Below are 22,909 nucleotides of genomic sequence, written 5' to 3'. Positions count from 1 at the left end.
CGCAGAGCAGGAGGAGACTGGATTTTACATGCAAGTGTTTTCACACTTGTGAAAGTCATGCTTGCTGTGTGTCGATGTTCCAGTTTCAACATTTAGGATGTGAGTCCGAATATGAGAGCTGATTTTCAACCTCAAGGAAGGAAGTGCAACGTTGAACAGCCATGTCTGTAGAAACATTTTTAATGACGTAACACAGTATTTATTATTTTGACGTGAAGACACATGGTATTGATGTTAGTGTAAAGGATTTCCGTTTGAGTCAATGCAGGCTTGAAACTACCAACCTGAAGAACATGTACTGAACTCAACACTGGCCACTTGTTGTTGTTGTTGCCACAGTCAAGGAGTAATAAATGAAGTAATATAAGATGAGCTATTATATGTAAACCAACCAGAAGCATCATCATTTGCTGTTTCTTTTTGTTCAATAAGGCAACAAAGTTTAGATTTTCCTGAAGGTTTTGGCGTGTACAGTGCAATTAATGTTTCTGAAGATCCAAAGTTAGGATGCAGACTCAGCATTCATTTATATATTTTACAAATACAGTGGTACCTCGGTTTGGAGTGTCTGCTGCAGGTGCGCTGCTCGTCTATGTGTGTGGCCGCTGCATGTGGGAGGGGTTGCCGAGTGCGTGTCCAGCTCTGAATGTGCGCTTCTGTGCAGTTTGGCTGTGACAAAGTCATAAACCAAGTCACGCTCTGTCCTAGACTCGCCTCATCCCTGTCCCAGCTCCAGCCCACAACAGGACATCAAACCCTGGAGTGGAGGTGTGGAGAGCGAGCACCTCCCCTGTGACACTCTACCACAGTCCAGTGCGGAGACAGGAGAGGTTTTACACCTCAATATGAAGAAGAAACAGTCAGTAAATGTAGCTAACGGGACACGTCTGCATACAGAGGTTGCGTTATACACAATAACAAAGCGCGTAGTGGGTCAGCTAATCGGTCCGCACACGTTATGTTTTTCCGGCTTTTTTCGGGGGCGTTCGAGTTCTGGATTTTTGTTCGGAATCGGGAGCAAAAAAATCTTTAAATTTTTGTTCGATTTGTTCAGAGTCCGGGACGTTCGAAAACCGAGGTTCCACTGTATTTACAAATTGATCACAAATAATACAATTGTTATTACGATAACTAAATAATATAAAATGCTCACAATTCTGATTTTTTTTTTTTTTTTTTTTTTATAATCTTCGTTCACTGCTTGTTTTAAGAGCCACTTTTGGCTAAAATGAAGTGTTGGTTCCCTGATTATAGACTGTCAGGCAACGCGTCCCTGTAAATCCCGCCTCTACTACTGGGATTATCAGCAAACATCTCTGTATATTTCAGACGATGAACCACCTTTGACCTTCGATTCATTTTTTTTTTTTTTTTTTTTTTTTTTAACTTTTGCAGAGCTTGTGATTCTATACAGACGAGATAAAGGTTCGGCGCATGTGACTACAAACGCGTCTCTTTTAAGTGTCGGAGTAGCGAACTCCGCACAGAGAGAGGATGAAGATGTGTCCGTTCTCCTGCGTGTGATGTCAGCAGGGGGCGGAGGAGGAGGATGGGGGGGCTCCTCCTGCACCAGCGATGCTCCGCTGCCCAATGACAGAGCAGGATGTTCCGGGAGGCTGCTGGCTGAATGGAGGCGACAAGATGCTGTCCACGGCGACGATTGACACAGAAACAGGTACATTTTTGAGCATTTATTTATTTGCTCGGATTGTTTTCGACGCTGGACGTGCGTTTATGAAACCAATTCCGCGGGATATCCGGAAAGATACGCGGGATACCAGCTCGATGAAGGCGAAGTCAGCCGGTCCCCGCTGAGCGGTATGAGAGCTACGGCTTCTAAATCGATAATAAACCGATTTAGCAGCGCGGTATTTAAAAATAACCTCTGGATGTAGCCGGCTTCAGATATCATCGTGGTGCGTTCAGGTGCTCGATGTCTCGGAGGCCCAGTCCGGCGTCCGCTGGCTTCATCGCCGCATCACATGCCATTCACAACCTTTACAGGTCCATCGCTCCGGTTCCAGCTGTATCCAGCCGTTTTTCTACTCTGTGGTGGAACACGATCGGCCATTTAAAGTGGCTCTTCTTCCCCCAGTCAGGCGTCGGAGTGAGTGGGCAGCGTGAGTGGGCAACGTCAAGGCTCAGTAGTAGAGTAGGTGATGAGGAGGCTGCATGTTTCAGATGAATCTATTAATACACCATGTCCAAGGATATGACTGAGAAACTGTCCGTCTGTGCCTGCTTTGGTGGAGCCTTCCAAAACACACACCCAGTGACACTTTACACCAGCTGTCATCGATTGTAGGGAGGATGTGACACAATTACAGCAAGGGTTCAGTAGGTGTGTGTGTGTGTGTGTGTGTGTGTGTGTGTGTGTGTGTGTGTATATATATATATATATATATATATATATATATATATATATATATATATATATATATATATATATATGGGCTGTGGTGGTGTGGGGTGGGCGTTCCTATCCGTGGTGGGGCGGGGCTTATGACTGGGCCCTTGATGCCCTGAACACACCTGCGGACAGTCGGTCATGTAGGGCAAATATTTCCTTAATATTTTAAACCCATCAATATTCCGTGTAGTTTCTTGAAGGGAGGACCAAAACAGACATAAGGATACAGAACATCTTGAAATTGCCCTCAATTCTGGACTATAGAGCGCATCAGAATATTGGCCCCACCCACTATATTTAAGAAGGACAAAAGATTGGTCTGTAAGCCGTGGGTGCAGCGGTGCTGTCTGCACTGTAGAAAGGCTTTAACATGCATAAGGATCACTTCTAAACTAGTTTTGAAAGCGGGCTCCAGCATGGAGACTGACTCATGAAACAAACTGGGCAATGTTCTGAAGTTGAATCATGAACTCCTCACATCTTTTATGGACATTAAGTGTCCAAAATGCGCTGTATTCATCGGCGTGTCCGAAGTTCCGACACCACAGCTGGTCTCAGCTGCTGCTCCTCGTCTCCAGTCTTCCAGGAGGTCGACTCTCTGGGCATAGCTGTGGACATGTGGGCGGAAACATCACATTTTGAGTGCCTAAAGCCTCTGATTTCATCGATATCATCGCCTCCATATATTAGCCGAGCCATTGTATAAGCCGCAGGGGCCAGGCCGCAAGAATAAAGTAGCAGCTTTGAGTCCAGAAATGACGGTATGTTTGTGTGAGGCAGTAGAGCCAATTGTCAGTTGCAGGTGTATGTAGCTGGTTGGTTTTCTCTGTGACTTCAACCTTCCAGTTAATAGCGTGGCAGGGTTTTCTAGCCTTTTCCCCTCCATCCTTCAGGTCAAAATCTGCGTTGTTATCCAGCCACTTTCACTTTGGCCCATGAGATCAGTCAGCAAAGATTGGGGCTAAAACACGTCTCTTTCCCTTCAACTCGCCCCACAACAGACAATGATGGACGCTTACGTAACTGACAGTAATCAACGTTGAACTTGGGGGACGTTTTGTCAACGAATGTTTTCTCACTTTCACATTAAATTAAAAATCGAGCTGATGTAACATCATTATTTTGCTACTGATGGCTGCACACGTGGAAATCTGGGATCAGAACATCAGTATGTGCCGCAATGGTTCCGCTCCGCTGCCTGCTGAAGTACCAGTGATGACTTCAGCTGTGGCCTTTAGTTGAATTGCTGAGAGCTTTCCACTTCCTCCTCATGGTTGAGCCACCAAACAGGCCTGCAGGGCCAGGGTCTCTGAAGACGTCTAAGCTGTTAATAAGCTACTCTCAGCCAGGCAAGTCTTGGTCGCGTCTTGAGAGAGAGGAGGCCATTAAATCGCCTCGAGGCCATGACAAAAACCACTGACACTTGACAGTCAGACTCATTTCTTGAAATCATGAGTCTCGGCTTCAGTCGTGCAAATTGGTGTTTGTCCTTTATTCTTTTTAAAAGTGCAGCTTGGGATGGATTGGACACAAACATGGATGGATGAGAGACAGAGGAGTGACAAAAGCTTGTGTCACTGACAAGCAAGTACAAATTAAAGGTTCAAACTCGCCGAAATGTGTCTTTTCAGCTCAGGACATTTTGTCGTTTGTTGTTTGAAGAACTGGTCTGAGTGTCTTCAGCTATAAGTGAAAGAAATAATCCAAGGTGTCAAATGACCACAGGTTCCCCTCAAACATTGGTGATGGGTAGGTGAGGTGTCATGACACAGTATGGTAGGACGGTTGAAACGGTGTCCTAATTTCCAGAGGCCACTAGATGGCGCTCTTGGTTTAGAAATCATGTGAGGTTTCATTGAATGACTTGTTGAAGCCCAAACTTTCTACATTAGACGGCGCCATCTGGTGGCCTCTGAAAATCAGGACACTCTTTCAAGTAACCTCATCTACCCTTCATTACCGTTTCATGAAGCCTCATGGACCCATCACTAGTAAACATTTCACCGTAGTGACGAGGTTGACGCTCCACTTTCACAATTCAATCCAACTGAATCTCTGCCAGACCAGCATGGCTCCCGTCGAGTCCCACACTGTTCTCCTGCCAGCACCGTGCTCTCGCAGCAGATCCCCCTGGCTTCTCTGTGTCATCAATTCAGTTCTTGTTGTATTCCAAAATAGCTGTAATCCCATTAGGTGGACGCCTGTACCCACACTAGCTGCGAAGATACGAGGCTTCACTCAAAAGGACCTACCCTTTTGAGGAGAAAGTTGCCTTAAAATACCTTTCTACTCTGTGGCGAGGGACATGCTGTGTGAAAACTACGCCACTTCAATGATATTAGTTTACACAAGATAATGCAGCGCCACATTAAAGGGAATTTCTCGCTTACCTAATCCTTCCACCAGACACTCAGAAATAAGGATGTTAGATTAGATTCATGGATTTATCTACCTCCCGGATGTACAGGGACATATAGCAGTGTTAGTCCCTCAGTTCCACCGATGCCACGTAATGGAATTAGCTCAGCTAACATCAAGTTTGCACACTGGTCACCTGACGCCCCAGTAGCAGGTTATCCCACATGCTATATATGTCGTTCTTGCTGGAAATATTTCCCAATATTTTCAGCACTATCGTTGAAAACAGTACAGAAAACCTGCTCATAATATTAGGGATGTTCTGCGACCGATACCAGTGTCGGTGCTTGCTCTGATACTGGCCTATTTCACTGTACTCATACTTGCCAAATACTGGCTCATGACAGAACCTGACACTACAGTGTTCCCTCGCTATAGTCAGTGCATCACGTTCTTCTCTTTCTCACATGACAGTTATAGTCCCAGAAGTCCACCCTCGGTCACAGGGGTGGACTTCGCTCCACTTGTATTCAGCAATGGTCACGGTACGTGTAAATATCTTGCAAACGTTGGGAAACCTGGACGTAGGCAAGAACTTGAATTCAGATGTTTAGCAAGCACTTGGGTCATCATAAGGACTCACATTGTTAGCGCTTTCCGCTATTTATGAAGATGCTATCAGAGACAGAGACGCTGAGAGATGCTCTGAGACAGAGGCTAACAGAAGCTTCTGTCTCAGAGCAAGAAAACTCCCTCGGTCACACTTACCCACAGTTTAACCACAAAATATTAGTGACAGAACAAGGCCCTAGAGAATGCACGCTCAGCAGTTGGAGTCTCTTCTTTGTTGTTTACAACAGCGATACTGCTCAGCGACACTTACAGGACTAGCATCGAAACCCCCAATAAACATTTTTTTTTTCATCATTCGCAAGAAAAAGAGCATTTCAGAGTGGCGTGTCTCTGCCGTGGCTGCTTTCTCCGGACCACCTGACTACAATTTTGCTCGATGGTGGGCGTCCTGCAGGCATTTAAAGGGAGTTACGAACACATCATGCCTTGGCTTTGTAGCAGGAATATGTTGGGGGTATACAAAACGGTGTGACTTTTCACCTTCAAGACGAACGTCTCGTGGTGTCAAGTGTCGGCCAGTGAAGTGAACATTGATGTTTCATGGTAAAATGCAGCTCACTGCCGTTTCTTGTCACTGCTTGACCTCCTGCTTGAGCAACCTGCTCTACTCTAGAGAGATTTTCAAATCTCAAAAATAGAATGCGCCTGGTCACTCGAGTGGACGCGAGCTGTGATGTACCGCCGATGTTTTCAGTCGAACCTGATACAGAGTTGAGATTGACACACATTTCGACTGAAGGTTAAAGTAAAGGAGTTTAAGATGGATTGAAACAGCAAGTGGGGCTGTGGCGTGGTGGCAGAAGGTTGGTCTTGGTCTCCCCTCCAGCCCCATTACTGCCCCTATAAATGCAGTTTCTGACTGGTTCCTATTCTGAAGCAAGGCGCTGCACTGAAAGGGATTGAATTAGTTGCGTCACGGTGTTGATTTCCCGTTATGTAAGTAACTCAGCTGTGCTGTTTGGTGGCTGCTTCCTAGCTTCAGGTGGGTTTGTGCAGGGAGCGTCAGGGTTGGTGGGGAGCGAGGGGTGCTTCATGTGGTGGTACCCAGGGGCCACATGACTCACAATCTCTCTCTGGTCCCGATAACATAGTCAACCTTGGGAAGAAAGCCTCTGAATTAGGAGTTGGATTATTTCACTTGTTCCCACTCGAGTTATATCAAAAGAAAGCAGTGCTTCCTCGCTTGCATTCCACAAACAATAAAGGGGCCTGTTATTGACTCGGCCCTCAGCTGTCTGGGGTCTGCTTCATGTCACGATGTATTCTCATAATGTGGATGTGGAACAGTAACAGAAAAGGTTCAGGGGACAATAAAATAAAGCATTTCCTGCTCGTTGTGATATAAACCTGTGTTGTTCTTTTACCATTGAATCTGGAGTCCAAAATGACTTAAGTGTATTGTGGCACAGTATAGATACTGTAATATCAAAAGCAAGAGCAAAGTATTTTGAATTCTTGAAGATAATACTGTTATTGAAGTGTTAATAATTTCCCCCATGGTTATTTCTTTATATCAATCTCAAAAGTTTTCAGTCAAAATATCATTGCTATTGAATCACAGACGCAGCCCATGTACAGTACAGCGAGTAGAAAGTCAAGATTACGCAGAAAGATTTGTCGACGTCAAGCCTGGGTCCTTATTTACTATCATGCTATGCACTTAACGCTTGGATCAATGTGCCGAGCCACCGGGGAGTAAATCAGAGAGACCTTTTGCTGCAGTCCTGATCTGTGATTAAAGCTTGTGAGTGGACATACGGAGACCCTTGATGGTTTGCGGAGCACTGAAAGTACTGACCACATTTTCTGTCCCATATGTGGTCAGATCACGAGACAGATTTCAGTCCCAGCTTTCTTATTGTGTTCTGAAGTTTAGTGCTATTCTGGTGAATTTGATGCCAGTCCTTGTTACATTAGTCTGATGGACATGCTGGAAAGCTGTGCTTTGACAAACAACCACTGAGAAACACACCACGACTTTGCATTGGATAGACTCACAAGACACTGTTGTGTTCACTGATACTTTGTGGAACTGCGTGCGAGAAATTACAGATGGACGGAAAATGTCTGCTTCGTTGTCTGTTCCTGACCAAACGGCCTCATTCTTTTGCCCAATAATTCCTTGCTTCACGACGACGGCTGGTATAATTTTTTGCCAATATTAACTGCTCACCATGTTCATGTTGTTCTTTGGTAGTTTGTAGACCATGCAAGCTTTAATGTGGCATTGCAACCCCCTTTTTTGGAAGAGCATTACAATGCCACCTACAGGCCAGGCAGGTGTAGACTCCTGTTTCCCATGACAGTTTTTAGAGGGATAGATCGATAGATCGCATTACAACGGTTCAACGATTCACTTTAACAATGAATCCGTTAGCATCATGTCAACGATGATATTGGTTCATTTAGAACGATAGCTTTTACCCGTGAAACAATGACCTGGATGCTAGACTCGTGCGTGTGAAGTGTCCTAGATTCCTGTTGTTTTGTCAACAATTAATGGCAATGTTTTCTAATCGCAGTACAATTGGTTGATCACATTGATTAAAATGACGTTAGATCGATGCATGCTGTTCAGAAGGTCAACCTGCCGAGCACAGATCGATGTACATTAAGGATTAGCCCTCAAACTCAATCCGCAATCTTAACCCTCAACATTAGCCCTCTAAGCCAAGTGTTCAGGGCTATGTGTGACCCCTTAAATGGACACTTCCTCAGATGGTGGGGGCAGCATTGCACAACAGTGGCGTTCTGTCTGTCAATTCAGAAGAAAAAGACTGACAAAAGGTCGTAAATAAATATGTGACAGTGAGGTAAATGTACATGGATGGTTTTCCTAACATTTATATCTCCATTAAAAATGAAAATACTCACATTTATAGCTCACTTTGCTTTGCCACTTTGGACGCCATCCGGCTATACGCAAAGCATTCTGGGTGTTCCTCAATCCTAAAATAGATTCCTGTTGATCCCAAAATTGAGGAGGATACTTCTCAATGTCACTCCCCAACTTAACTTCACGAGAGTCAGGGCAGCCCTTGCACTTGTCGGTCTGAGTGCTCGGATTAAGGAAGGAATCCGATCCCCGCTGAAGCACTTTCCTGCGACATACATACCAGACAATCCATCATAATAAAGTGACGTTGGGAAAGTTGCCTTTTGCGTCCTATACTGACGACAATGGCAGCCTTCAGCGTTGCATGTTGACGCACAGGTGTTTCAATGGAGTAAATTTAATGGAGTAAAAGAGCGTTTTCCTTCCTGTGTAGCGTTCCAGGCGGGGAGGTGTACATTGCATCATGAGCGGAAAAAAAACACGTTTTGCCTCCATATGGCACCAGGTGGTGGTGTGGATCGCGAGGAGCAGCTGCCAATGCGTCAACATGCAACGCTGAAGGCTTTTTCGTCAGTATAGGACGCAAAAGGTGGCCTTTACTTGCCTCAATTCACGATGCCATGGGACTGAGGATGTGTTGCAGCAAATGCTATTAGCCCATATTCGTGTCATACCATCAAACCAAGGTTTTCGGTATGAAACTGGTGTGCACCAATTCAATCCGGTTTGCATTCAAATTTTATCTAAGCTAAGTGGCCATTGCAGTAGACAGTAACTTAAAACACGCCTCTTGCTGCCAGCCCACACAAAACCAAAAAAAAAAAAAGTAAATGCCTCTTTGTACGAGGACGGCTCTTGAGTTAAAAAATCACCTCTTAAAACAAAACAATCACAAGCTGCAACAACCAAACACGCCACAGTGTGTCCTGTAATCTGCACTGAAGGTGTTTCTGCCTCTGTCTTTGCTGCGGCTTTAATTAAATAAACCGACGTCGGAGGCCTCTGACCGGTCCAGATAAGAGCTGTGTGGTTTGTAATTGCACAGAACGACTCTCAGAGGACCAACACTTTGTTCTAAAAGTCGGAGAACTGGACATAAATTGTTGCATAATTGACGTCCACAGAAGCAATGCTACCTAGAGTTATCTTTGTCTTAATGTAGTTCAAATAACAATGTCTTTGCGTAGCAATGCATGATTCCACTCGCACAAACAAACAGAGGTGGATATTTTTCTTTCATTGACATTGACTTCCTGTTTCCATAAATACCACCCACAACTGATTTGTTTTTCAAGAAAAAGCTGCTGGTCCATGTTTGTGTTACATCACTTGCATCCGTTTTTAGACACCTCCAGGATATCAGTGTTCCCTCTGATTCAGGCGGCAGCCGCGGCCGCTGGACCTCCTCGCAGATGACGCTGTCACCCAAAATCTGCAGAGTCTCCCTCCGTGAGGATTCTGTGTCCCACCACATTTGTTTTTTCTCCCATTCTAAATCTCATATAAGACTTATTAGAAGCCTGCGCTTCTTTGCCATGGCTGCAGGACATTATTCCTACTCTGCCGACGCTCAGTTGTGGGTTAAGATCTTTTTCAACTGAATCACTGTCACCATGGGAACCAAGCAGCAGCAATCATCGCCGTCAAAGTAAGGAGTCAACTTCCCAGAGCCTCTCGGATATTCATTATCACCCACCAACCTCTGACGCTTCATCCCTCTCTGTCTGCGGGAAATAATTTCTTTCCCACAGTGCCCAGATGATTACCTGCCTCTCTCTTCTGATTTGGATCCATCACAAATACATGAGCCGTCATTTGATTGGCTGAAACACAGCGGTAACTATTGCAGCATTAAATACTTTGCTCCTGAAGTCTCGTAGTTTACTGTTCCACATGATCATTCTTTCATCCACCTATTGATATCCTGCCACCGACTTTTACTCATAATCTATAGTTCGTGTAAAAGAGAAGCTCCGGCACAAGTCATGAGTCAAGTCCCGACACCATCTTTCAGAACCGACCCGACATCTCATATCTCACAGACAGAATCTGATCGATGTTGTAAAATGCAATTATGCTTAAATATGGAAGATCAGACGTCTGTTTCCTCCAAACCAGACAGGATGGTGCTCCGTACTTACTGTTGAGGAGCAAAAAGACGAGTTATTGCTGATCTGTGTACTGAGCAGAGGTCGACCGATATGCTTTTTTTAGGGGCCGATATTGATATCTGGTGGCGTCGGAAAGCCGATAACGGATATCAGGCCGATATTCTGGGCCGATATTTGTCATATTTGGCTTTGGTATTACTTGATATACAGAATATTGTTTGAGTTGAACAGGAAAATGCTGACTAACTTGACTGACTTACTAAATTGTCTTATAACTGTTTTTTTAAATCATGCCCAACCCTACCACAGAAGGGGGTTACAATATGCAATATTAGCTAGCTCAGACAAACAAATACATAACTTGAGAGTGATAAAGGGGTTTTAGTCTTCTATATTTATTTGGTAGTGTTTTTGGTGTCTTGCTATGTCTTGCTATGATGTGGTATTGTGTGACTAGAACTAGGACAGTGGTTTCTAACTTGAGTGTAGTAGCTTCACTGCGAGTCGGCTCACAAGTCTGAAGAGATTTGAATTGCATTTAGTTAAATGTTAAGTCAGTGCTTGTGGTCATTTACCATGGACTCAGTCACATTAGTGGTTTTCACTGGAGATTTTATTGGATTATCTTGAAGATAATCTATTGATCTGGCATGTGGATGTGTCACAGATTGAGTTACCCTTGTGGATAGTGGAACTTTGTCCTAATAATGATATACATTTGACAGCTTCGGTAAAACATGCCACTCGATTCGTTTAGTCTGGAAACTCGGGTTCATTTCGGTGTGTGCCCAGGAAGACGCTCCCTCCTTGGTTACAGAGTAGACCAGCCAGAAATTCTTATCGTCAAAGTGACTGTAATGTTTATTTTTCTGCCTAAATACGCTTTGTTTTCACCATTTTCTCCTTGTCTCCTCAGATCTGATGCTGACGTGTCCTTCCTGCTGACGCCTGACTGAGTCACCCATGTGTACTTCTGAGTGTCTGAGCAGCCTCATTCCAGCGTGCCCCTGTTAAGGACCCCTGGTGGCTGCGCCGCTGATTCACAGGAAATGTACGGCAGTGCCAGAGCTGTAGGTCATATCGAGAGCAGCCCCGCGCGGTCCCCGCGCCTGCCAAGGTCCCCCAGATTGGGCCATCGCAGGGCCAACAGTGGGGGTGGGGGTGGTGCGGGGGGCAAGACGCTCTCCATGGAGAACATCCAGTCCCTGAATGCTGCTTACGCTACTTCAGGGCCCATGTACCTAAGTGACCACGAGGCTGTGGGCTCCACTGCCACGTACCCGAAAGGCACAGTGACTCTGGGCCGCGCCACCAGCCGGGCCATGTACGGGGGCCGCGTCACAGCCATGGGCAGCAGTCCTAACATTGCTTCTGTGGGGCTGCCCCACGGTGACCTTCTGTCTTACAGTGACCTGGGCTCCCTCTCCATGCTGCACTCCCACCACCACCAGGGGGTGCCCTCCGCCCTGCTGAGGCAGGCGGTGCGAAGCAGTGGGGGGGAGCTGCTGGAGATGCAGGCCCAGCTCAGAGATATGCAGAGGGAGAATGAGCTGCTGCGCAGGGAGCTTGACCTGAAGGACAGTAAGTTGGGATCATCCACTAACAGCATCAAGAGCTTCTGGAGCCCGGAGCTGAAGAAGGAGCGCATCATGAGGAAGGAGGAAGCGGCTCGGACCTCCATCTTAAAGGAGCAGATGAGAGTCACTCACGAAGAGAACCAGGTGAGGCCAGATCTCTTCACACTCACGCCTGCGGAGCGCTTGTGTTGCTCAGCCTTCGTGTCAGTACGGTCTATTTTGCACGTCTGTCGGCTTCTACACTTGTCATGGACCATCACCAGCCTCAGTCCGAGATTTAAAGACCTAATGGGCGTCATCTGACCCAGCACTGAAAGAACCTTACTGGAAAGACTTTTTGGAGTTATTAAATATTTAACACTGAGTCTCTTCGCCCGGGACCCCAGAGTACATGTCAGAGAGACAGCTTGAACCACAGCAGATGTTAAACCAGCCATTTCCTTTTGTCAACTGGGACTGAGATAGTTTCATGATTCATTCAATAGTTGTGGAAATACTGTCTCTCTCATATGATTCTTGGATTAACTCACACTCACAACTTACACTACAGGCATCCGAATCGTTTGTTGAAGACGCTTTGCTTCAAAGACACTTTCCTCTTTCAGTCCAAAGGAAGTGTCAGCACATTGGGCAGATTAAGCTTTACAGTGTTTTCCTCCTTTTTTTTTGGCGTGATGCAGCAAATTGGCCTGAGAAGCCTGAAGCAGCACGGACAGAAATGTCAGAGGGATCTGCAGTCTGTCTGTGGACTGCCTGTCTGTCCGCCCGGAGACTCTCATTACTGGAGGCAGCAGACAGTCGGCGTGGAAGGTCATAGCAGGCGGTGTCAGTGTGACCCTCGCAGCCGTCTGCTGTCCGTACCCGCTCAGATATTTGGTTCCTCCTGTGATTCGTGATTAAAACTGCCTCTTCATTTCCACTGCCTCCTTTATATAAGCCTTTTCAATGCTTGGAGAATGACCTTGATGCTAAAGTCACAACAAGGGGGGAGGTTCCGCTGTTTTGTCAGCCTGACGTGAATTATAGCTCGTAGTTTTATCACTTCTTCACAGTCACTTGTGGAGGACTCTTAAGGTGGACCGTTAAGGAGGACTGTTAAGAACATGTTATGTGTTCTGCTATTCTCCAAACAACAAACTCTCCCCTCCTGAGAACCCTGGTTAATAATATTTAGAATTGTAGGGATAGGGAAAAAATAGATTCTCAAAAATGTTTAAATGCCGATATTTCTCCCAAGAATCCTTTTTTTCCCCACATTACGGCGTGGCAAGACGCTGCGTCATATCCGTCTCCTGCTCACAAGTGTAATACTCGTGACAAACTATTGTCAGACCACAGACCCATTGCTGGATTCATGTAGCTGATGCTAGCATCGCCAGCCAACTGGCACTCCACATTGCCATTTCAGGAGGGAATTGCCACCCAAGTATCACAAAAGTATCGAATCTGGCCAAATGCATATCGTCCCAGCCCTTTTGAAATAATTAACATTTCAAATTCCGACCTCAAACTACTGTCTTTGATGCAAAATGAAAAACTAATCCTTTTTGCAGTCACCAAGGAGCTCAATTCTTGTGACTTTTTAAAGCATAGAATTGAATATGAAACGCCTTCAAAAATGCAAACCTTTACCACCAGGCCATCAATGAGTTTAGCACTTCAGTTGTGTTGCCTAGCAACATATAGTAACGTTGGATGAACAATCGCGACAAATCGTGTCACCGCAGTCGCAAGTGAAAGGTGATTTCTTATAGTGATGCAATGGTGTGTTCATTGACCTCTAGTTCGCCACCGTTTTGTTGAAATATGTCCTGAAATTTTCAAGTTGTTTTGGTGACAGACAGCCAGATCACTTCCTTAAAAATTAAATCAATGATTCTATTGTTCAATATGAGGCCATTCAGAAAAATAAAAGTCTTTTGGCGGCACCCACCAGGGGTCAGCAAGTCCAATGCAGTGACCCCTTTTCCTCTATCCAATTCCAGGATACGTGGTTGAAGCCCACCTTCCCTCTGTGTGTTCTCTCTTGGCCCTCCTCAGCTGGACCAGAGTGGACTGGATTCTCCCGGCATGATGTGCAGTTATATAAAAAATGCATATTCAGGAAGAAGCCCTCAATCTTTAATCTGAATGCAGCTGGGGCGCAGACAGATGGAGAGCCATTTATCTGCTCACGCATCGTTTAATACTCCCTGAGTATATTTTTATCTTCATTCATTCATGGCTGGAGCTGAACGTGACCAGAGGAAGGCTGGGCGGTTGTGTGAGCTTTCATGGTGTGCAGGTGCGGGGAGGGCTGTCTGTTATTGGCTTCTTCAAGCTGATGTTTATAGTTCTCCTGTTTGACCTTATTAATGGGGCATGCTGGGTAGTGAAAGCCATATGTGGCTTGTTATCGTAATTGGACGATCCGTCTCCTGGCTCCTTACATAAGCCTGCGCTCGCCAGTGGACAGTTGATCATGGTTGTGATGCAACTGTCTTTCAGGTCAATCTCACTTCTAACCGATGCTCACATCTTAACCTCGTACCAGCTCGTGTCCTGCATTATTGAGGCCAGCAGTATTTAAGGAATACATTGTCGGAACGCAGCGTGAAACCCAGCAGGTCCTTTCAGGCGGATTTGAAATGCTGGATCCAAAAGCTCCAGCTGCACTGTGTCACTCAGGTTGAGCAAGATTTAATGTGGTGCCGAGGCTGAACGGGAGCTGCTGGAGGGGAATGTGTGAGCTGGAGCGTACCATGTCTGCCTGAGTCACGGCCAACGCTGCTCAGCCACCCAGTCACTCCTGATCAACACAATACCCTAAAATGGAGGCCGAGCTTCTGAGATCATACCGCTCAGCCTGTGTGTCACGCTGAGTCGCTCACATGACGTGTCGCTCTCAACTGTCACACGGAGGGCGCCGCAAAGTCGCCGCTGCCCGCATGTTCCCAGCGTTAATCAGCCATCGGTACATAGCTGCCCTCCACTACGGTGTTTAGTTCCGACATTACTGTATGAATTTTGAAATTAGCTGTGGCTGATATTTGATTTGTCAGATCAGTCATTTCCTCCCAAATAATGAGGTACATAATTCACTGTCAGATTTGTTCTTCATTTTAAAATAAATTAGCATGTCTGCTGCATCTGCAATATTAATGTCCCCGCAAATAAAATTCAACGAAGGAAGCCCTTTTCCCCTTCAGTTTTTTATGCATCAATCATTTGCTTTGACTAAAATCTACGTGTTGATGCTGCCTTCTTGTCTCATTCATTTTAACCGGCATGTGCCGTAGAATAGAGAACTGTGGCGTTTCTAACCCCCCCTGGTGGCCACAGGCAAAACCCCTATCGATCAGGAAGCAAATAATTTACAAAATAATTTACTTATATACTTACAATAATAAAGCACATGAAAAGAAAGTCAACTGAACTTGTGTTTTCATGGACATATCTGGTACACTTGTGCCTTGGTTTTCGAACGACTCGGAATTCGAACAAAAAATTCTAGATTTTTTTTCTTTGGATTCCGAACAAAAATCCAGAACTCGAACGCCCCCGAAAAAAGCCGGAAAAAACATAACGTGTGCGGACCAATCAGCTGACCCACGGTGCGCTTTGTTATTGTGTATAACGCAGCCTCTGTATGCAGACGTGACTGTTTTTTCTTCATATTGAGGTGTAAAACCTTTCCTGTCTCCGAGTGTCACAGGGGAGGTGCTCGCTCTCCACACCTCCGAGGCTGGAGCGCACACTCCAGGATTTTATGTCCTGGACAGAGCGTTACTTGGTTCATGACTTTGTCACAGCCAAACTGCACAGAAGCGCACATTCAGAGCTGGACAGGCACCGGGCACCTCTTCACTTCTGGAGAGACGTCACTCACTCGGCAACCCCTCCCACATGCAGCGGCCACACACATAGAGGAACAGCGCACCTGCAGCAGACACTCTACATTCACTCCTACAAAAGACTATTTTAAGGCTTGGAACGCATTATTTCTTTTTCCATTCATTGTGATGGGAAAAATCGATTCAGATTTCGAACAATTCTGAATGGCCTTCTGGAACGGATTGCGGTCGAGAACCAAGGTACCACTGTATGTAGTTTGTCCCCAATATGGACCAATGTCATCTGTGTTCAGGGGGCTCTCATCAGGGCCCCTGTTTTGTGACGTCATGTGGCAAAATTCAACCCCAAGAATCAATTATCAGCCAACACCAGGCAATGGCACAAGGATGCTTTGACATGTGATGCTTGCATAGACAAGAACATTTGAAAATAGATGAATCAAAGAATGCACATCAGCATCAAGATCAATGTCAGTAGCAGCAGAGGTGCAATCTCGCCCTCCATGATGCCAAAGCAACAGTAGACTCGATGCTGTATTCAATATTTTCAATTTTTGGCAATGTGGAAGCATAAATTCTTTTCTAAACATTTGAATATGGGTCCTTATAGAGTACCTTATAGTAGTGTAGTTGTACTACTGGTGGTATAGTAGTATCGTACTTTTAATCTTTAGTTTTTTTTGTTTGTTTTTGGGGGGAGCTGGGACCCAGACAGTGCCATCTGGTGGCCTCTGAAAATCAAGGCACTGTTTCATGAAACCCCAACAACCCTTCAGTACTTTCAGTACTGTGTCATGAAGCACCCCTCCCCCCCGCTCCCCTTCTCCCCCCAATCAGAGCCATCAGAGCTGCACCTAACACATGATCAATACAAAGAACTCAGAGGCAAAGAGGTCGATTTGTTCTTCAGGACCCTTGAGATGCGAGGAGCATGCAATTACATCTTCTGACAGTCCTCTCTCTGCTGTCTGTTAGGTACATGCTAATCCCACCGGTGATGCAGAATACACACCGTTTCATGTTTTACAACTCCACCACGTACTTCATCATCACAACAGCAACATGAAAATACACACTCTGTGCTTGAAATATGATCCTGCTTAATGGAGCTGGAGGCTGCAGATCGTTGATGTTTCACCTCAGTCAATATCAGACGCAGATAAACAAGTGACTGCATTTAGCCAGTGTTCAGAATAATCTAAGTCAAACCTGGGATTTTGAGCCCTCGAGGTTTTTGTCTGGTCCAGTGTCCCATATCCTCTCTCTGACTTCTTTTTCAGCTGACTGCAGTTGAACCAAAGGCGACGCCTGCTGACCTCTTTCGGGTCTAATTGTATGCAGTCAGCTCTCACAATGTACAACAGAGAGATTAGCTACGTAGTGAGGAGGCTCTGACTCAGCAGCCGTCCATCTGCCGCCGCACGCTTCCTTTCACGCTTACAAAAGTACAGTAACCTCCTGCGTTTTTCATGCTTGGATCTGTGACTGACTTGGCTTGGATGACGGACCTTTTTGTTTTTCTACTGCTTCTTGTGATGATAGGTAGCAGTGAAACTCTCTCTCCACTATTTGTCCGTATCTCACTTCCAGTTAGTTTTTCCTCACCTAAGCAAGATGAGTCACACCGTCACATACCTCCTTATCTCGAAAATGTCCCCTGCATTTTGCCCGTTTACAGCCAAAAAAGCTATCAGCTGAGTCACTTACTGACTCACAGGTCTTGGTTGTGGTCAGACATTGGTGGGAGGAGGCAGGTCACATTCATTATAACCCTGAGTCTAATTATGCAAATGGCTTCCCTGGCTGCCTGGCAAGTGCTTCATCAAACAAGCCTATCGATCAAGAGGAGAGATATTTATGCCTTGTTTACGTGGTCAACATCAACATTATCGATGTGAAATATAAGCAGAAGAAAAAGTGTAAAGTGGATTATTTAACATCCTCATACTGTATGACAAGAATGTAAATTCATTCTCGGGACGGCAGATGGAGAGACAAATTGAGTTACTGACTAGGTTCAGCTGTGACTAGAAGATCATTCCTGGTGTGAAATATGAAATCAGAAAGATGGAAGGTGTTTTCCTTCCAAGCGCCTCTGACTCACTCAGGGCGCTGTGACATCAGGATGAACGTTAAAGAAGAGTAACAGTGACCCCTGGTGGTTAAGGACGGCGCGCGAGGCAACATGTCACGAGGGCAACTAGAAAGAAAGAAAACTATTTTCCGTTTATTTCGATCTACTCCTTTTGATTGAAACTAAAAATAAAGGTGTAAAGAAGTGAAACATTTTGAAAAGAAAAAATATATGCACAAAAGAAAAGCAGCTGGAAGTAAACCAAACACATAAAAAGGAACACAATTTTTGGGGAAAAGACATTTTAAGACTTTATTATTTAATAATGATATATATTTTTAATAATAAACATACTATACAGTAACTTTTGGACAGTGATGACATTTTGTTTTTCTCAATTAAAGAACCAAATGCAATCACACAACATTTATTTCAGTGTGTTTCTGCGGGCAAGTCTTTCCAGCAAGGTGTGTTCAGTGTTCGGCTGCTGGAGTGTGACCTCCAGCCGGACGGACTGAGGGTTCACTGTCAAGCTAGATATGTTGATCGTCCCTCTGTGTTGCTTCATGCTCTGACTCTGTTTTACCATCCACTGTTTCTCTGTTCATTGCCTCCACGCTCTGCAGCTGATGGATGCCAGGAGAACTAAGGTTTGTCCCTATGTTTGCACCAGGTGTGAGTGCACAACATAGAGTCACCTTCAGTGTGAAGTGTATTATCGAACACCTGGCAACCCCATTCTGCCCCTAATAAACCTCCATGAACCTGTCTCTTTTCCGCGGATCACTCCTGCCCTTGTTTACCTTCTTTACCCCTGAGACTCCGTAGAGTTGTTTATATGTCTGATCCAGTCCAGGTTCCCCTGTTTCCGTGTCTCTCTTCCCTCAGTGGGAGAATAATAAGTAGATTAAATACAAAATAGGGTGATGAAGTGGTGCATTAACTGTATTCATAAGCAACAAATGCAATACATCATGGATCCCCATGACAGAAGCACCACAACTATACTGTTTGCTGAAAAGTCTTCACCCTGCACCGTGTTATTCAGAGTCAAAAAAGTGGTTGAAGAAGTTAGATTTTTCAATCCAAAAGTCGAAAGTGTGCTGCAGAGATGATGGGGATAAAAATGAAGGGAATGACCATGGTAGCGTGAAGATTTTAAGATACAGTTAGTTAGTCAGAAGTTATTATTTATAAATATTATTATGACGTTTTTTAATTCATGAGAAAATAGAAGTTATTACACCTAGATTGGAGCTGAACCTCTTTGTGTATCAGCAGCTGTGTAGCTCATCACAGGTAAGTGATGGAAGCAGGTGTTGGACCTCCCTTAGATCAGGTTCAGCAGGTCTCTATGTGCTGTTCCATCACTGACGCCCCTTTGACTGAAGACCCGAACCTCATAACCTGTGCTGCGCACCTGCGTTCATACGTGTGTCTGACCTTCATCAGCATCTCCAGATGACGATCCAGGCTCTGCAGGACGAGCTGCGCACCCAACGGGACCTCAACCACCTGCTGCAGCAGGAGAGCGGGAACCGGGCCGCCTCGGATCACTTCACCACCATTGAGCTGACCGAGGAGAACTTCCGCAGGCTGCAGGCCGAGCATGACCGACAGGCCAAGGAGCTGTTTTTGCTGAGGAAAACCCTGGAGGAGATGGAGCTGAGGATCGAGACCCAGAAACAGACGCTGGGCGCCCGGGACGAGTCCATCAAGAAGCTGCTGGAGATGCTTCAGAGTAAAGGGCTGCCGTCCGGACCTGGCCGGGCTTCTGACGAGGAGGAGCAGGAGAGGAGCCGGCGCATTGCTGAAGCAGAGGCTCAGCTAGGTCACCTGGAGGTCATACTGGATCAGAAGGAAAAGGAAAACATCCATCTTAGAGAGGTCAGTGAAGAGATGAGATTTCAGTTGGCAATGTCGCCGCCAGAGGGCAGCAGCGGTTGTATTTATTCTATTTACACATCGAGCTGCCTTCTTGTCTGTCAGGAACTGCACAGGAGAAACCAACTGCATCAGGATCCAAGTAAGACTAAGGCCCTGCAGACCATCATAGAGATGAAAGTAAGCGTGCTTCATTTAATGGTAGCGCATGATGGTCTCAGAATCATGGTCTGTGGAGGGCAGAGTGATAGTTTCCCTGCAGTGGACAGTGGATCATTTTGCATCTCTTCAAGTGACAGCACAGAAGGATAGAAAGGCTTAACATGAGAGCTGCGCATGTGGACAATGCAGCCAAATACAAGCCCTTTTTGAAGCAGCTGAGTCAATACCCCACACAAAGATCAAACACACAAACGCACACACGCTCTGGACAAGTGATGGACTTATTTCATGCATGACTCATCAACATGGTGAGTAACCCGCCGCTTATTGATCGAGTAGATGGTCCTGCCGTGTCTTGTGACACACCTGGTTGCTTCTTTTGTGAGCTACTTTTTGCTGCTGCTGCTGCTGCTAGTATCATCCTTGTTAGACTTTCTCTGACTTTCAACCTGGTGTTTCAGCTTCTGCGACGCAGACACCGTTGGTTGCTGGTTGTCTTTCTCAGGAAGGAGCTCAGCCTGTTAGAGCCTAAACGTGTTTGTATCAGAGCAAATCCTTTCAGACAGAAGAAGAGGGTAGATTGACTCTGAAGCAGTGGGAGAAGTCCTCACCTTCTCCTTATTAATCTTCCTCTCTCTGAAAAAGCCTGAAGGAGAAAGATTGTCACCCTCTGCCTAGGCGTCCTCACTGATCTTTGTTATTGGTGTCAGAATTGTTTGGGTGGTCGGACGGACCTAGAGAAAGAAGGAGCCAAGAGACCCTCAAGATGTTGTAGGTGCGTTGTATGAAGGGTTTGGTGGGGGCAGGCTGTGATGATCAGCTCCATGGATGCAGATACGTCTCGGAAACTGCCGCATGAAAAGTGCTCAGAGTCACTCCACTCTGGCTTGGGAATGTCCGTCTTCACTTCGACCTGACTTGGAGAAGGATGTGTGGGATCCTCCTTTGTGACCCACAAAGGCGTCCAGTGATGCAGACCTGGAGATGTGAGAGCCACACCCAGTGGTGTGAGGAGGCATCCGTGCACTCAGGACATCGGTGCAGCCCATGCAGCTGTAGCATCTAAAATATAAATGATGGATAAACGCCTTCTCATATTCTGAGAGAATGATGATGGAAGTGTTGTTATTCAACAGCTGCAGGAGACAGGACCGGCCTCACTGCAGAGGACTGACATCACTTCCTCAAAATAAATCATGACATCATCGCTGAGCTGACACAGCCCCTCTTGCTCTGCTGAATCGGGCCAGTGCAGGCCTCAGCCTCCGCCGAGGCGGTCATGTGATACCGGATCTGTGGGAGCTTGTTGATTTGCATTCAGAGCAGGGGAGGACCCGCCTCCTCATGTGCAGGGCAGGAAGACCCCGCACCCCCCGCCCTCACCCACTGCTGCTCCAGCGCTGGCTCTCTGCTGATGGAGTTGCAAATAATCCTCCCTCGCTTTCTCTCCTCCATCCCCACCGCCCTCTCCTCCTCGCTCACCAGAGACGGTGCACAGTATAGAGCCTGCTGCTGCTGCTGCTGCTGCTGCCATGGAAACAGGTGTGGTTGTTTATGACAGTGAGAGCCCAGTAGGCAGCAACATCGAGCGAAAGCGAGATAAAGAGCAGGATTTACTGACCAAGTTTAGGTGTGGCGCTTACATGTGGATGCAGTAAGCCATCTCCCCTCCGGAGGTACGGCGTCTCGCAGCTTTCACGACTGTTTCACCGATAAGGTGAGAGGCAGCGGCAGGTTGAAGTGCATGTTCATGTGAAGTGCAGTGATGTTGACCTCCCATCTTAGTGAACCCACGTCCTCCGCGGCGGACTGACCCTGCACAAGTTCACAAGTTCACATCCATGAGGAGGACTTAAAGACAGACACAAAAAAAGGAGTTTAGGAGGAACAATGTTGCTCTTGAATGTCCTGAAGAGGGCGATGGACCGTGGATAATCTTGAAGACGTTGTATTATTTATTTAAAAAGCGCTGGAGCTGAAGCCGCACTTTCATTTGAAGTCCGGAGACCGGCTCAGGCTTTGATCTGCAAGCAACAAGGAAAAAGCCTCTGCTTGTTCTTCCTTTTCCCTGGACGCGTGTCTCCAGCTCTGGCTGAGCCGTCCACGCTGGATGTGTGCTCAATATTTTCCAATGGTGATTAATTCTCCGGACTGCAGCGAGGAGCCGCTGATTACACCGACAGATACTGCAGTTGCTGCCTCGCCAGAGACCTTCCGCCATGCTCTGCTTATCTCACCGCCTTTGTCTCTACTTATATCACTCTCACTTTTGTCTTTTTCCTGCTTTGGTTGTGTGACTTCTGGACTTGATCTGCAACTTCTGGCAATGCTACTGTGGATGCTGAGGCGTGTCTTCTCTGCATGTGTCTGTGCAGGACACCAAAATCGCCTCCTTGGAGCGCAACATCCGAGATCTGGAGGATGAGATTCAAATGCTGAAGGCCAACGGTTTGCTCAACTCAGAGGACCGAGAGGAGGAGATCAAACAGATGGAGGTCTACAAGAACCACTCCAAGTTCATGAAGACGAAGGTAAGCGCTGCGGAGCGACACTCCTGGGTGATGGATGTGTGATGCTGAAATGATCCACTTCAACGTCAAGTGTCATCAGAGGAGTGTCCAGAGAGAGATTTAGAAAAAGAGCGTGTCCTTATGAAGCCTTGAGGAGAGCAGCTGTTCGTAATCGGGCAAACCTGAGGAAGGAGAGCTGCTGATGCTGGTGCAACCTAGTGACATCATAACACTATCAAAGTGCCACAAGCATGTGGAAACGTCACCAAACAAAAGTGAGCAGGCGTCTGCTCACCGTCACACACATCCCATTTCTGCGCTTGTGTTTACAGACCTGCTCCACTGCTACCAGCTGCAAACCAGCCACAGTTTTGTCCTTCTATTTTTAGACCATTTCATCATTCATGAACACAGATGATGTATAATATATGGCGAATGCAGGGGAATCAGTCCCAAATGCATTTTTAATGAGAGAAAACGGCGGCAAAGCAAAACTGACTCCAACGTGTTCTCACGTCAGC

General features: G+C 46.1%; 1 protein-coding gene across 7 annotated transcripts in view; it reads left to right on the top strand.

The window, feature by feature from the left end:
- Positions 1 to 1,508: 1,508 nt before the first annotated feature.
- The window catches only part of erc2 (ELKS/RAB6-interacting/CAST family member 2), a 37,139-nt gene continuing 15,738 nt past the window's right edge, over positions 1,509 to 22,909 (top strand). For 4 of the 7 annotated variants that reach the window (XM_053867589.1, XM_053867591.1, XM_053867585.1 and 1 more), the window contains exons 1-6: positions 1,509 to 1,675; positions 11,265 to 12,069; positions 18,459 to 18,482; positions 19,285 to 19,719; positions 19,822 to 19,896; positions 22,254 to 22,409. In XM_053867589.1, the coding sequence (XP_053723564.1) occupies positions 11,398 to 12,069; positions 18,459 to 18,482; positions 19,285 to 19,719; positions 19,822 to 19,896; positions 22,254 to 22,409 (1,362 nt within the window). In that variant the 5' untranslated portion in view covers positions 1,509 to 1,675; positions 11,265 to 11,397. The remainder of the gene's footprint in view (positions 1,676 to 11,264; positions 12,070 to 18,458; positions 18,483 to 19,284; positions 19,720 to 19,821; positions 19,897 to 22,253; positions 22,410 to 22,909) is intronic. The other 3 variants (XM_053867590.1, XM_053867592.1, XM_053867588.1) reach the window with 1 other exon arrangement.

This window comes from Synchiropus splendidus, chromosome 6 (genome assembly GCF_027744825.2).
Source record: "Synchiropus splendidus isolate RoL2022-P1 chromosome 6, RoL_Sspl_1.0, whole genome shotgun sequence".
Taxonomy (NCBI): Eukaryota; Metazoa; Chordata; class Actinopteri; order Syngnathiformes; family Callionymidae; genus Synchiropus; species Synchiropus splendidus.
The sequence above is the reverse complement of the archived record's forward strand: the minus strand, read 5'-3'. Positions and strand labels throughout refer to the sequence as shown.